The sequence below is a fragment of the Saccopteryx leptura genome, chromosome 10 (genome assembly GCF_036850995.1).
Source record: "Saccopteryx leptura isolate mSacLep1 chromosome 10, mSacLep1_pri_phased_curated, whole genome shotgun sequence".
NCBI classification, from domain to species: domain Eukaryota; kingdom Metazoa; phylum Chordata; class Mammalia; order Chiroptera; family Emballonuridae; genus Saccopteryx; species Saccopteryx leptura.
In genome coordinates this window covers 15,269,025-15,283,666 of record NC_089512.1, presented here as the reverse complement: position 1 = coordinate 15,283,666, position 14,642 = coordinate 15,269,025, and the positions used below count along the sequence as shown (strand labels likewise).

Sequence of the window (14,642 nt, the reverse complement as noted above, 5' to 3'; positions counted from 1 at the left end):
GTCTAAACAGACACTCACCGGACTGCATGTAGCAGAGCTCAAGGCTCAAAGTTTTGTCTGAAATGCATTTTCGAGAAGAAAAAATGAAAATGACCCAAGGACCTTTTATTTTTAGTGAAATAATTTCATATACTTTTCAATCCATATGATGTTTAAAAGATAAGAACAAGTAAAAAACAACTGACTGAACTAACCAAATTAATAACCAGAAAAGCAAGATAAGATTTTTGGAATAGTATAATTTGAAAGTTTAAAACAAAAAAAATTTGTTTCTTGAATTGTGAAAGCCTTTTACTTAAGTTATCATAACAAGTGTTACTGCTGAAAGTTTAGTTTCTTTTTATATAAAGTTAGTATCTATAAGATAATATACATAATTTTAAAATGCTTTCAGTGCCAAAGAATGAGAAACAGTATTTATAATTTTAATCTCCTTTATTTCACACACATTTATTTATTTATTTATTTATTGTGTTTACATAAATTCTAGTGTCTCCCTGAATGCATCTCCCCCTCCCCCATATTCCCCTCAAAATCTCCCTTTCCCCCTCCAAAGAGCTCCCTCCCCCTTCCCTTCAGGTTTAATTTTGTTCCTCAGTTCACACTGTTCCTTGAATTCTTCAAATGAGTGAGGTCATATAATATTTTTCTTTCTCTTTCTGGCTTATTTCACTTAACATGATAATTTCCAGGTCTGTTTATGTTGTTGCAAAAGGTTATATTTCTTTCTTTTTCATGGCTTCATAGTATTCCATTGTATATATGTATCACTGCTTTTTAAACAACTAGTCCACTGACAGACACTTGGGCGTTTCCAGATCTTCGCTATTGTGAACAATGCTGCCATAAACATGGGGGTGCATTTCTCCTTTTGAAACAGTGCTGTGGTGTTCTTGGACTATATTCCTAAAAGTGGGATGGCTAGGTCAAAAGGCAGTTCCATTTTTAGTTTTTTGAGGAATCTCCATACTGTTTTCCACAGTGGCTGCACCAGTCTGCATTCCCACCAGCAGTGCAAGAGGGTTCCCTTTTCTCTGCGTCCTCACCTATGATGTGGTGTTGTTTTTTTTCCACTATCATTTGGATTTGGGGTTCTGAAAATTTCTAGCAGCACTGATCATAAACTGAGTCAGAGAGTTCTCTAATCTCTGTGGGGCAGACAGGCACATGGTTTCACAGTGCTGTTGGCTGAGTTTGGGGGTCAAGTCTGTGGTCATGACATGGACATATTTATGGGCACATATTTGTGTTCTTTGTTGGTCCAGAAAGTATTTAAAGTAGGTTATAAGAAAAATTATAACAGGACAGCATAAATTTAATATAGGGGCATGGACATGATAAAAAATAGTAGAGAGCTTCCTCAAAATATTATAAATGAAACTGCCTTATGACACAGTGATTCCACTTCTGGGTACATACATCCAAAGAAGTCTAAAATACTGATCCGAAAGAATATATGCACCTCATATTCATTACAGTTTTATTTGCAACAGCAAGATTTAGAAGCAATCCAAAGCCCATCAGTAGACATGGATAAAAAAATGGAGGTATGGCCTTGGCTGGTTGGCTCAGTGGATAGAGCGTTGGCCTGGTGTATGGACACCCCAGGTTCAATTCCCAGTCAGGGCACACAGGAGAAGCAACCATCTGCTTCTCCCCCCTCCAACTCCCCCTTGTTTTTCTCTTTCCCTCTTGCAGCTATTGGCTCAGTTGGTTCAACTGTCAGCCCCAGGAACTGAGGATAGCTTGGTACGTCTAGGAATTAACCTCAGGTGCTAAAAATAGCTCAGTTGATTCAAGCATTGGCCCCAGACATGGGTTGCTGGGTAGATCCCGGTTGGAACGCATGGGTTACATATATACAGTGGAATATTACTCAGCCATAAAAAAGAATGAAACCTTATCATTTGCAAGATTGCGGATGGACCTAGGGGGTATTATGCTAAGTGAAATAAGTCAGACAGAGAACAGATACCATATGAGTTCACTTTTATGTGGAGCAAAATAAACCACAAAAAAAATAGAAATAAACTTGGCCCTGGCTGGTTTGCTCAGTGGTAGAGCATTGGCCCAGTGTGTGGAAGTCCCAGGTTTGATTCCCAGCCAGGGCACACAGGAGAAGCACCCATCTGCTTCTCTACCCTTCCCCCTCTCCTTTCTCTCTGTCTCTCTCTTCCCCTCTCACAGCCAAGGCTCCGTTGGAACAAAGTTGGCCCGGGCGCTGAGGATGGCTCCATGGCGCCCACCTCAGGCACTAGAATGGCTCCGATTGCAGTGGAGCAACATCCCAGCGGGGCCAAGCATTACCCCCTGGTGGGCGTGCCGGGTGGATCCTAGTTGGGCAAATGCGGGAGTCTGTCTGTCTGCCTCCCGCCCGCTTCTCACTTCAGAAAAATATATATATAAAAAAAATAGAAATAAACTCATAGATACAGTGATCAATCAGACTGATGGTTGCCAGAAGGGAGGAGTTTGGAGGGTTGGGCAAAAAAGGTGAGTGGATTTAGAAGTACAAACTGGTAATCACAAAATAGTCACAGGGATATAAAATACAGCATAGGGAATATAGTCAATAATGTAATAACTATATATGGGGTCAGGTGGCTTCTTAACATATCAGAGGCCACTTTGTAAAGTATATTATTGTCTAACCATTATGTGGTACACCTGAAACTAATACAAAGTAATACTGAATGTAAAATGTAATTGGAAAATTATAAATAAATAAGTCGGGGCAAGGAAATGAAGGAACACAGTGGGATATAAATGAAGCTGGGAATGTTACTAAAAATTCTCATCCTAATACCCACTATGGGTTTTTATGCTGGAGCAATTGGTTTTTGAGGCACTGAGCCTTGAAGATTGGCCTCGTTAAAACTGCTCTAGGAACTGATATATTGAGGTGGATTCTGAGTAGAGAGAGCAGGACCCAGACACACATAAGAAGCACACACATGTGCTCATGCACATTTCCTTCCCACTCCCTGGGGTTCCTAGTTTATTAAAGAAGTTAGCTTGGAGTTCAGAGTCAGAATTCAACAGATTGTTACAATTTCCTCTTTTATTTTTATGGGCACATAGATACGCATTTATAATATAGTTTACATTAAACAATGTACTATGTTTTAAATTGGTTAGAAACAAATATTTTCTTATTAATCTGTTTATAATACGGTATAAAATCTTTCCTTAAAGTAATATGCTTCCTCAGGGTGCAGTGAACTAAAAATTGTCCTTTTGGCCACACAAAGCCTCAGCAGTAAGTATGGATAGGTATACTTAACTGGAGTCCAAAGCCACTCGATGTTAAAAGTGCTCTCTAGAGCAGGCGTCCCCAAACTACGGCCCGCGGGCCACATGCGGCCCCCTGAGGTCATTTATCCAGCCCCCGCCACACTTCCGGAAGGGGCACCTCTTTCATTGGTGGTCAGTGAGAGGAGCACTGTATGTGGTGGCCCTCCAATGGTCTGAGGGACAGTGAACTGGCCCCCTGTGTAAAAAGTTTGGGGACCCCTGCTCTAGAGCATGTCTTTTCAAATGGCGAATGTTGATGTACACTAAGGGCAATCAAAGAAGCAGCTTTTCAGGATTGATGGGGCGGTAAGGGAGCCCAGATTGTCTGAAAAGACTTATGTAGGTTTTTATAGATCTTTTATGGATCTAATTCACAATCATATGTAATCCTCTGATTTTGACTCGTTTTCCATTTGTGCTCCCCAGTATATGAGGTATTTCTCACAGATATAAATCTATGATCTAGTTCTCTGCCTAGAGTTTGAAAAGGAAACTCTGGATGCAGGGAACAGGTAGAGGCAATTGTGTGACCTTTCACATTCAGCAGTCGTTTCCAAAGCATCTTAAATAATGGGAAAAGAGCAGACGTCATAGAGTTACTGTAACAAGATTTTTCGTATCAGTAGTAGTTGTGGCAAAGATTGGCCAGACCATGCTGGAAAAGCCACAGTGCCTCATTTCATTAGACGAGAGCACGGGAAGAGAGGTGATGATGTTGCCTACCTCACGGGGCTGCTAATACAGATCAATGAAATGTATGATTCCTATGGACGTGCTTTGGGATTGCTGAAGATTTACGTGGGTCTAAGGTGGCATTGTTTTTGGCACAGGAACAGTGTCGATCAGAGTATTTGAAGATCACCCAAGAAAAAGAGCAGCAAGAAGTTCTGGCCCTGGAAGAGTTAGAGTTGCAGAAAAAAGCAGTCCTCGCAGAGAGTGAAAATAAACTTCGGGATGTTCAGCAAGAAGCAGAGACTTACAGAACTGTAAGTTTATATGCCACTGAGGTTCCAGAGCGGGGGATTGTGTGACTATGAGAACTGTGTTTTCTCCCCAGTAGCAGAGAAGCTTTGGTTTCACTGGGTTAGATTTACACATACATACACTTCCTTTTTGCTAGTAGTAGCTGTCCGTGGGAATGGTTTGGTGCTTGCCTCTGGTGCCCGCCTCTGGGTGCCCGCCTCTGCCAGCCCCGGCCTCTGGTGCCCGCCTCTGGGTGCCCGCCTCCGCCAGCCCCGGTCTCTGACTCCTTGCACTCAGACTCCGGAGCAGCTCCACTCCATCGCTTACTCGCCCTGATCTTTAGGAAATGGCCTCACTTTGTAGGCAGCCCTTGTCCTGCTGCCCTCCTGCCTGTCCAGCTTCATGTCGTGTCATGTCATGTCGTGTCCTGTCCTGGACATAATTTATTCTCTGTATCACAGTTTAGTTACCTAGTTCCCAGCCTTTACATTTCAGTTTTCCCCACTTTCCCCATATTTAACATAACTCTGTAATAAGCATATTTGTGTACATGTCCCAGTATGTACATTTTAAGGTCCTCTGGCCCTTCCCTCGGGGGTATATGAGATATCACCCTGTTTGGAATAAACTGACTGAGGTCATTTATTTATTTAGACTTCTGGTTCTGATTTGGACAGTGAAACAGCCACACTTCCTACCATAGACCTGAGCTGCTTCACTGTCCCCTTGCTGACGCTTATGTAAGATGGCATGTGGACGGGAAGGAGCACGCAGCCTAGCTCTTCCAGTAGCTAGCTTTGTACATTAGTTTTACCTGACTTTCCTCACCTGTTACACGAAGAGATTGGGTTTGGTAATTCCGTAAGACCTGCTCTGACATTCTATGTCTCTGCCTTATTTAGCTCTTTCTCCTTCAGAGGGATTGATACTTTCTTGAGATAATAATTTTGGTAAAATTTATGTTAAGTTCCTTCTTTTTGCAAATTATCTTCTGAATAATAATTTTTGGGGTAGAAAAATCAGGTACATTATTTATCTTACCAAATTAAATTATGAAAGCAATAGTATACAGGGGATCCTCGGGTTACGGCAGCCTCGACATACATTTCGAGTTTATAACGCTCACTCCTGTAAACACTTTAAAAAATTGAGATGTGAGTGTTTCGGCTTATGCCATTAGCATTGTATTTATGGACTACGTGGGCAAACTAGTTTGACTGTGGGCTGAGGAAGAATACTCAGTAATGTGGCATTTGAGAGAGGGAGGTGGTGTCCCTCCGTATGCTTACCTATGCCATTTTGGACTGTTAAAAATGCAAGTGCTCCATCTGTGTTAGGCTAGGGCAGTGGTTCTCAAACTTTCTGAAGTTGGGGCGCATTTAAAATCCTACAAATAATTGTAGGCGCACTATATACACAGTTCTGAGAAATATGTTATAATAATTAAGTCAAATATTAAAGGAAAAAAAATTAAAAGTCCAAGCATGCTTTTATGGTAATTAAACAAAATAAATATGACAAAATTAATTTATTCTGACATTAAAAAACATTTTTATGTTACATTTTTTGAGTTATGCTTTTTAGAATTTATAAAAAAGAGGGGTTAAAAATAAGAAAAATGACAAAAAGTTATCTTTTTATATATATAGATACATTCTTAGTGAGATTTAGTAAATTCAGCAGGTCCTAGCGCAAATGTGTTAAGTTTTTTCATTCTTATGTTTATGAGAAACATGAGCCTGATGTATCCTAGCAATTTCTTCAATGTTTGGGCATATATTTGAAACGCAAACTCTCATTTCCTCTTCAATACATTGAAGAATTCCTCTCTTTTTACTCTTAATTATGTTGAGTGCAGAAAACCCCCACCATACATATCATCTTAACCTTTTTTAAATAATTTTTTAAAGACTTTATTCAATTTTTTTTTTCAGAGAGGAGGGGGGAAAAGGGGGGGGAGAGAGAGAGAGAGAGAGAGAGAGAGAGAGAGAAGGGGGAGGAGCAGGAAGCATCAACTCTCATATGTGCCTTGACCAGGCAAGCCCAGGGTTTCGAACCGGTGACCTCAGTGTTCCAGGTTGACACTTTATCCTACTGTGCCACCACAAGTCAGGCTCATCTTAACTTTACACCAAACAAAAGATAGAAGAAACTTGCTTCCAGTCTTTCCAGGGAACATGGGGGATAGTGTAAACAATCCAGCACCACAGCTTAACAGCCTTTTGCAACCTAATCAGGCAAGTGAGATGGGGGTTGGGCAGACTGTCAGCTTATAGCCAATTCCCCACACCTCTGTCCCCCCAAAATTTAAACTCCAAAAACCCTGTTGGTTTTTTGGTCCCCAACAGGCACATATTTCTCTGGAATACCATAGAGTGCAACTGGAAATCTTCTAGGGCGCACCCTTTGAGAACCACTAGACAAGGGTGTGTTTCAACTTACACCAAAAATCGGGTTACGTCACTGTCGTAGGAACGGAACTATCGTAACCCGAAGACCCTCTGTACTCTTATAGACCTTAAAAAACAGACAGTATTCCCATCTGTCTACCAACAGTTTCTATTATCTGCTTTATGATTTATTTTTTATTAACTATCCATTCAAAATATTCTAGAAATATAGTTGAAATAGTTACCCATGTAGTTAGGAAGAATCTAGAATTACAAGTTATGTTAAAAATAAAATCTTTTCTTTGTTATATAATTCCTTTAGGAATTGAGCATAGTTTTTGTTCTTTCTAGAGTGTTTGGTGTGGTATGTAGAGTTATTTATCTAAATTTTAATCTTTAAATAGGTGTGGACATCATGTCATATATATCGTTGCTAATAAACAAGTCTGTATTTAATAAAAACACATCTGTTTTTATTAACAGAGAATTCTTGAATTAGAAAGTTCTTTGGAAAAAAACTTACAAGAAAGCAAAATTCAATCAAAAGATTTGGCTGTTCATTTGGAAGCTGAAAAAAATAAGCACAATAAAGAAATTACAATCATGGTTGAAAAACACAAGACAGAATTGGAAAGCCTGCAGCAACAGCAGGATAACCTTTGGACTGAAAAACTCCAGCTCTTAAAGCAACAGCATGAGACTGAAATGGAGAAACTTAGAAAAAAGTATGAGCAAGAAAAAGAAACATTGTTGAAAGACAAAGAGAGTCTCTTCCAGGCCCACATAGAAGAGATGAATGAAAGGACCTTAGAAAAGCTTGATGTGAAGCAAACAGAACTGGAGTCATTGTCTTCTGAACTGTCAGAAGTATTAAAAGCCCGAGACAAGCTAGAGGAGGAACTTTCTGTGCTAAAGAATCAAGCAAATAAAGTGAAGCAGGAATTAGAGGCCAAGCTGGATGAACAGAAAAATCATCACCAGCAACAAGTTGACAATATTATTAAAGAACAAGAGCTGTCCAGCCAGAGAACTGAGAAGGCACTGAAAGATGAAATTAATCAACTTGGGCTTCTTCTGAAGGAAAAGGATAAGCATTTGAAAGAGCATCAGGCTCACGTGGAAACTTTGGAGGCAGATATGAAGAGGTCAGAAGGAGAACTGCAGGAGGCCTCTGCTAAGCTGGACCGTGTCCAGTCGCACCAGAGCAGCGCGCACGAGCAGGCCGAAGCCTACGAGGGGCAGCTGGCCCAGCTGCAGCAGCGGCTGTCGGATTTGGAAACAGAAAGAAATCGTCTGACGAAACAGGTAGCTGAAGTTGAAACGCAAAAGAATGATGTTTGTATTGAGTTAGACACTCACAGAATCAAGGTGCAGGACTTAAGGCAGCAACTTGAGAAACAGAATAGTGAGATGGAGGAAAAAGTAACATCTTTAACCCAACTATATGAGTCCCAACTGAAAGATAATAACATCCAGCAGGAACAGACAAAGCAAATCTTGCTGGAAAAGGAAAATACGATTTTACAAATGAGAGAGGGACAGAATAAAGAAATTGAAACACTCACGCAGAAATTATCGGCCAAGGAGGACAGTATTAGAATTTTGCGTGAAGAATATGAAACCAAGTTTCAAAACCAAGAGAAAAAGATGGAAAAAATTAAGCAGAAAGCAAAGGAGATGCAAGAAACGTTAAAGAAGAAATTTTTGGATCAAGAAGCCAAGCTTAAAAAAGAGCTTGAAAATACTGCTCTAGAGCTTAGTCAGAAAGAAAAGCAGTTCCACGCCAAAATTGTGGAAATGGCTCAGGCTAACTCAGCTGGAATGGATGACGCAGTGTCAAGACTGGAAACCAACCAGAAAGAGCAAATAGAAAGTCTCACTGAGGTGCACAGGCGAGAACTCAGTGATATGGTATCAGTCTGGGAGAAGAGGCTTAATCAGCAAGCGGAGGAACTTCAGGAAAAACACGAAATCCAATTACAGGAAAAAGAACAAGAGGTAACCGCACTGAAGCAGAAGATCCTGCTATTGGGCTGTGAAAAAGAAGAGATGAACAAGGAGCTGGCATGGCTGAAGGAGGAAGGTGTTAAACAGGAGACGGTACTAAAGGAGTTGCAGGAGCAAGTCACCCAGAAGTCTGCTCATATGAATTCTCTCTCACAAAGGGAAACTGAGCTGAAAACGCAGCTTGAAAAGCTGGAAGTTGACTTGGAGCAGTCTCGGAAGGAGAACACTCTCCTTCAGGAGCATGTAGTTGAACTGAAGATGCTGTCAGAGAAGGAGAAGCTTCAGGTTTCTGAGCTGACTGACAGGTTGAAAGCTGCAGATGAAGAATTTCAGAGTTGGAAATCGTCACATGAAAGTAGGAAGAAAAACCTAGAAGACGAAAGCTTGGAATTCAAAAAACTGTCTGAGGAGCTAGCAGTTCAGCTGGATGTTTACACCAAGAGAGCTGAAGCCTTATTCCAAGCTAAAACAAGTGAGCTGATCGACCTCAGTAATAGTAAAACGAATGCCGTTCTCGCTAGAATTTCCCATTGTCAACGCTGGACAACTAAAGCTAAGGAGGCACTGCGAATTAAAACGAGCAAGGCTTCTGAGTTAGAAGCACAGCTTCGACAGCTAACAGAAGAGCAAAATGCACTAAAGAGTTCTTTTCAACAGGCTACCCATCAGTTAGAAGAGAAAGAAGATCAAATCAAGAGCATGAAGGCCAACATCGAAGGGCTTGTAACAGAAAAAGAAGCCTTACAGAAGGAAGGGGGCCATCAGCAACAGGCCGCCTCCGAAAAGGAGTCTTGCATCACCCAGTTGAAGAAAGAGTTATCGGAAAACATCAATGCTGTCACGCTGATGAAAGAAGAGCTTAGAGAAAAAAAATCTGAGATCAGCAGTCTCAGTAAACAACTAACTGATTTGAATGCTCAACTTCAGAATAGCATCAGCCTAACTGAAAAAGATGCAGCCATTTCATCATTAACGAAGCAGTATGATGAGGAACAGCGTGAATTGCTGAATCAGGTGCAAGATTTAACTCTGAAAGTTGAAACTCTGAGTAAAGAGAAAATGTCTGCTCTTGAACAGGTAGATCAGTCGTCTAACAAATTCTCAGAATGGAAGAAGAAAGCACAGTCAAAATTTACACAGTACCAAAATACTATTAAAGAACTGCAGATGCAGCTTGAGTTAAAAACAAAGGAAACCAGTGAAAAGGATGGGCAGATACGTTTATTTAAGGAAGACCTTGATCAGCAGAATAAAAGATTCGAATGTTTAAAGGGTGAAATGGAAGATAAGAAGAGCCAGATGGAGAAAAAGGAGTATAATTTAGAGACTGAGTTAAAAACTCAAACAGCTAGAATTGCGGAATTAGAGGAACTTGTTACTCAAAAAACGAATGAAATTGAGTCCTTGAATGAAGTTCTTAAAAATTACAATCAACAAAAGGATATTGAACAGAACAAAATGGTTCAGAAACTACAGCACATTCAAGAGTTAGGAGAAGAAAAGGACAACAGAGTTAAAGAGGCAGAAGAGAAGGTCTTAAGACTTGAAGAGCAAGTGGCTTCCATGAAATCTGAACTTGAAACTAAGAAGAAAGAATTGGAACATGTGAATTCAAGTGTGAAAAGCAAAGAAGAGGCATTAAAGGCGTTAGAAGATAGACTCGAGGTAGAGAGTGCTGCAAAATTAGCAGAACTGAAGAAGAAAGCCGAACAAAAGATTGCTGCCATCAAGAAGCAGTTGTTATCTCAAATGGAAGAGAAAGAACAGCAGCATAGAAAAGATACAGAAAGCCATTTGAGTGAGCTGAATACAAAATTGCAGGAAAGAGAGAGAGAAATTCACATCTTGGAAGAAAAACTCAAGTCAGTGGAAAGTTCACCACAATCGGAAACATCAGTTGTACCCAGATCAGCAAAAAATGTGGCAGCATGTACTGAGCAAGGAGCAGCAGCTTCCCAAGGTTGTGTGCAGAAGGCCTGTGAGGAAAAAATCAGTGGTTTACAAAGAAACTTAATCGAAAAAGAAAAGTTATTGGAGAGGCTAGAGCAGGACAAAGAAGAGACCGTTTCCTCTCATTCTGAAATGCAGGGCAAATACCAGGAGCTCTTAGTAAAGCTAGAACGTGCCGAGGCAAAGCAACAGGAGGATCAAGTTGTGATTAATCATCTTCAGAAAGAACTTGAAGAAAAAATCAAATATTCCTTGATAGTATCCCAACACGTGGAAGAAGGAGGAGGTAAAAATAACGTCGGGGCAAAGCAAAACCTGGAAAATGTAGTTGACGATGTCCAGAAAACGCTCCAGGAGAAGGAACTAACCTGTCAGATTTTGGAGCAAAAGATCAAAGAGCTGGATTCCTGCTTAGTAAGAGAGAAGGAAGAACACCGAGTTGAAATGGAAGCATTGACCTCAAAATATGAAAAATTACAGGCTTTGCAACAGCAGAGGGATGGAAAAAGTAAACCCACAGAAATTTTGGAAGAAAGTGCTGAAGAAAAGTCCAAATCACATGTGGGCCAGCCCAGGTCGCATAGTAACATGGAGGCCGAGCACAGTGAGCTGGAGTTGAAATTAGCAGCGGTGGAGCAGGACAAGCAGAAACTGAGCAAAGAGATCGTGAAGCTGCAGAAGGACCTTCGAATGCTGCGGAGGGAGCATCAGCAGGAATTGGATCTAACAAAGAAGGAATATGAACAGGAAATGGAAGAGAAAATCAAGTAAGTTGGGTTTTTTTTTTTCCCCCAGCATGAATATTTTTAAGGCAATCCTCCTTAATTAAGTCCCTATTTGGTGCCTAGTACACTTAAGTTTCACTTACGTGATGTAGTAAACATAAATCTAACGAGTGAAACACTGGAAGAAATAAAAAGAATTCCAGACAAAGGCAGTTTCTCCATGTCCATTCCGGGGGGAAAACTTTTCTTACATATAAGGTCAGGGTTAGTAGGTACACATCCAAGGAATTATAAGTGGAAAAGAAAATTTTTCAAATCCCCAGGACCATTCCCTAGAGGTAATCATCGTGTACGGGCCCTTCCCAAGTTTCCTGGGCCTGCACACCCATGCGGATGCACACTCTCGCACGCTCACCTGCGCCCTGCTGGGATCTCGTTGGATGCACTGTTGTGAAGACCAGGTGACTCCTTACAGCTTGTGTTTGTGTGACGGTGGTTAACTTTCCGTTTTGTTACCCAGGCAGGAGCAGGAAGATCTTGAGCTCAAGCACAATTCCACGCTGAAACAGCTGATGAGGGAGTTCCAGACACAGCTGGTGCAAAAGGAGCAGGAGCTGGAAACAACCATAAAAGAAACCATCGGTGAGGAGGAGCTTCAGCTCAATAAAGAACAAATCAGGATCAGCAGAGGCTATTGATAATTTACGCTTAGTCTTTTCACACTTCGCGAAGTGCTTCAAGTAATTAAATCGGAGAACAAAAATAATTCTTGTCCAAGAAAGTTCTTTAGCGGGCACCTCTGTTGCCTGGCAGCGGCTCGCCTTGCTGGGGGGAGGAGCAGGACCAGGGCCCTGCACGCATTAGCGAATGAATGGCCTTGTAAAGACACTTCTGCGCTGCGAGAAGGTGCATTTGGTCAGTTGATTTTTATCAAGTCTGATTTGGAACATGGAGTCTTTCTGAAATTGGGAATATACATATTAATTCTTACCTAATGTATTTTCTTGTGTGTGTCCATTTTTTATTTATTAGATAAAGCCCAGGAAGTGGAGGCTGAACTTTTGGAAAGCCATCAAGAAGAGACAAATCAGTTATATAAAAAAATTGTAGAGAAAGAAGATGATATAAAAAGAACCGCCAAAAGATACGAAGAAATCCTTGATGTACCTTATTTTCTCTATTTTGAAATTTAGCTGTAAGAGATTTCATGGTGGTGCTGAAGAAGATTGGGCTGTCAGATTTCCTGTTTTATTTGTTTGTTTGTTTTTAATGTAGAGGGTTTGGGGGTTGAGGGTGAGGCTCAGTATTATCCAAATTAGTATTCTATACTGTATGCAGATTTATAAGGCGTCTAATTCATTTCTGTCAAGATTGTGGTTTCCTGATCAGATTCTGGGAACCAGGCAGACCAGTCCAGTTGGCAGGTACTGAAGCAGCAGTAAGTTGCGAAGGGCAAGAATTTATTCTCTTATTTGTCTTTCTCCCAAAGTCAGGATAAATTGTGAGAGAACCAGACTAAGAAATGAGAGCTTGTGCTTGGATGAAGTCCAAGTAATAGGACAGTTAGTGTATGTTTTAATGTGGCTACTTAGCTTAGTGGCATCTTTCCAGGCGGGCCAGTTAACTTTATTTTATCCCTACGCAATTTGCATGGTTTTTGTTGGTCTCAAGGGATGAAAAAGATGGAAAAAAATATGGGATGCATCAGCTAGATCTTTTATATTTAGTGGAAGAATATTTCAATGTACTTATCCCACTAATGGTGGATTTATCATTATTTTTGTGTGTGAAGATAAGCCATGAATACTAGTAAGTATTTTGGACTCCAGGACATTTTCAAATGTAAAACAATGTAAATTATTCTTCGTTGGGTTGCAGATTCTTTAGTTATGCCAAGCCTGTTTTCACTATATGCTAAGAAGCATTTGATGATTAAGAATGCATAAGTCAGAGGGTCATACCTCTACTGACTGCGGCAGCAGTAAAAGTCTCAGCCAGGAATAGATTCTAATAACTTTAACTGTAATTGAAAAGGCTGAAATTCCAGGGTATGACACACGCATATATATAAATGCCACCTTCTCATACTTTTTGAGCTTTAGATCTCATTATGAAAAGATTTGAATAATTTCACATTTTCTTTTACTTCCAGAGAGCATAGCTATGTGGTTTTAAAAATACTGTTGTTTCTTGGATGCTTAGGAAATGTCAGAATTAGAACATACATTAAGGCTAGTTTAGTTTCATCTTCTGGGTGTTTTTTTTCAGAGGGAAAGCAAATTCAGCATTGTTGAATGAGTTTGTTAATACAGCGTTGTGAATGGCAGAGCATTGACTCTTCGTTAGTTTGATATATTTTATTTTTTTGTATTTTTCTGAAGTGAGAAGCAGGGAGGCAGAGAGAGACTTCCACATGCACCCGACAGGGACCCACCCGGCATGCCCACCAGGGGACGATCTCTGCCCATCTGGGGCATTGCTCCATTGCAACCGGAGCCATTCTAGTGTCTGAGGCAGAGGCCATGAAGCCATCCTCAGCGCCCAGGCCAACTTTGCTCCAATGGAACCTTGGTTGCGGAAGGGGAAGAGAGAGACAGGAAGGAAGGAGAGGGGGAAGGGTGAACAAGCAGATGGGCGCTTCTTCTGTGTGCCCTGGCCGGGAATCGAACCCAGGACTTCCACACGCTGGGCCGACGCTCTACCACTGAGCCAACCGGCCAGGGCCCGTTTGATATATTTTATAAAGACTTTTCCCTAAGAAAGGAACTTAGGGAAGGCAACAGTTACTATCATGGATAGTTAAGTCAGGTAGCTTCATTTGCAGGGCATAAGCTGCTCCATAGCTGCAGAATTACCTTTTGTGAACCACTCTGTGTGTGGAGATGTATGGAGTAGCAGATGGCAGACTTTCCTAGGTCGTGACAAACGTGTAGGGAGAGGGGTGGGGAGCAGGGAGAGAGGTTCGCCGTTGGTATGGGTCATCCTTGAAATCCTGCTCTTTATTAGAGAAAATGAAAGGAATGGTCCCTCAAGCATTAGGCTTAGAGTAGCAGAACAAGTGGGCAGGAAGTAGAGGTGAGCAAAGGAATTGGGTCAGCTCTCCCCCAAGCCCCCTCCCATGTGTTAGACCAGCTCTGTCCCGTGAAATATAATACAAGCCACAAATGTGAGCCACATATGTAATTTAAAGTTTTTAGTAGTCACATTAAAAAATAAAAAGAAACAGGTAAATTTAATTTTAATAATATTTTAACTAACATATCAAAAATATTCTTTTCAATATGTAGTCAGTATAAAAATTACATGTATTAAT

The 14,642-nt window shown here is 40.9% G+C and overlaps 1 protein-coding gene across 4 annotated transcripts in view; it reads left to right on the top strand.

Annotated features, from left to right (window-relative positions):
* Positions 1 to 14,642, top strand: part of GOLGA4 (golgin A4) — a 95,221-nt gene that overhangs the window by 54,933 nt on the left and 25,646 nt on the right. For all 4 annotated transcript variants that reach the window (XM_066350933.1, XM_066350931.1, XM_066350932.1 and 1 more), the window contains 4 exons: positions 4,125 to 4,280; positions 7,131 to 11,371; positions 11,850 to 11,971; positions 12,362 to 12,492. In XM_066350933.1, coding sequence (XP_066207030.1) covers positions 4,125 to 4,280; positions 7,131 to 11,371; positions 11,850 to 11,971; positions 12,362 to 12,492 — 4,650 coding nt within the window. The remainder of the gene's footprint in view (positions 1 to 4,124; positions 4,281 to 7,130; positions 11,372 to 11,849; positions 11,972 to 12,361; positions 12,493 to 14,642) is intronic.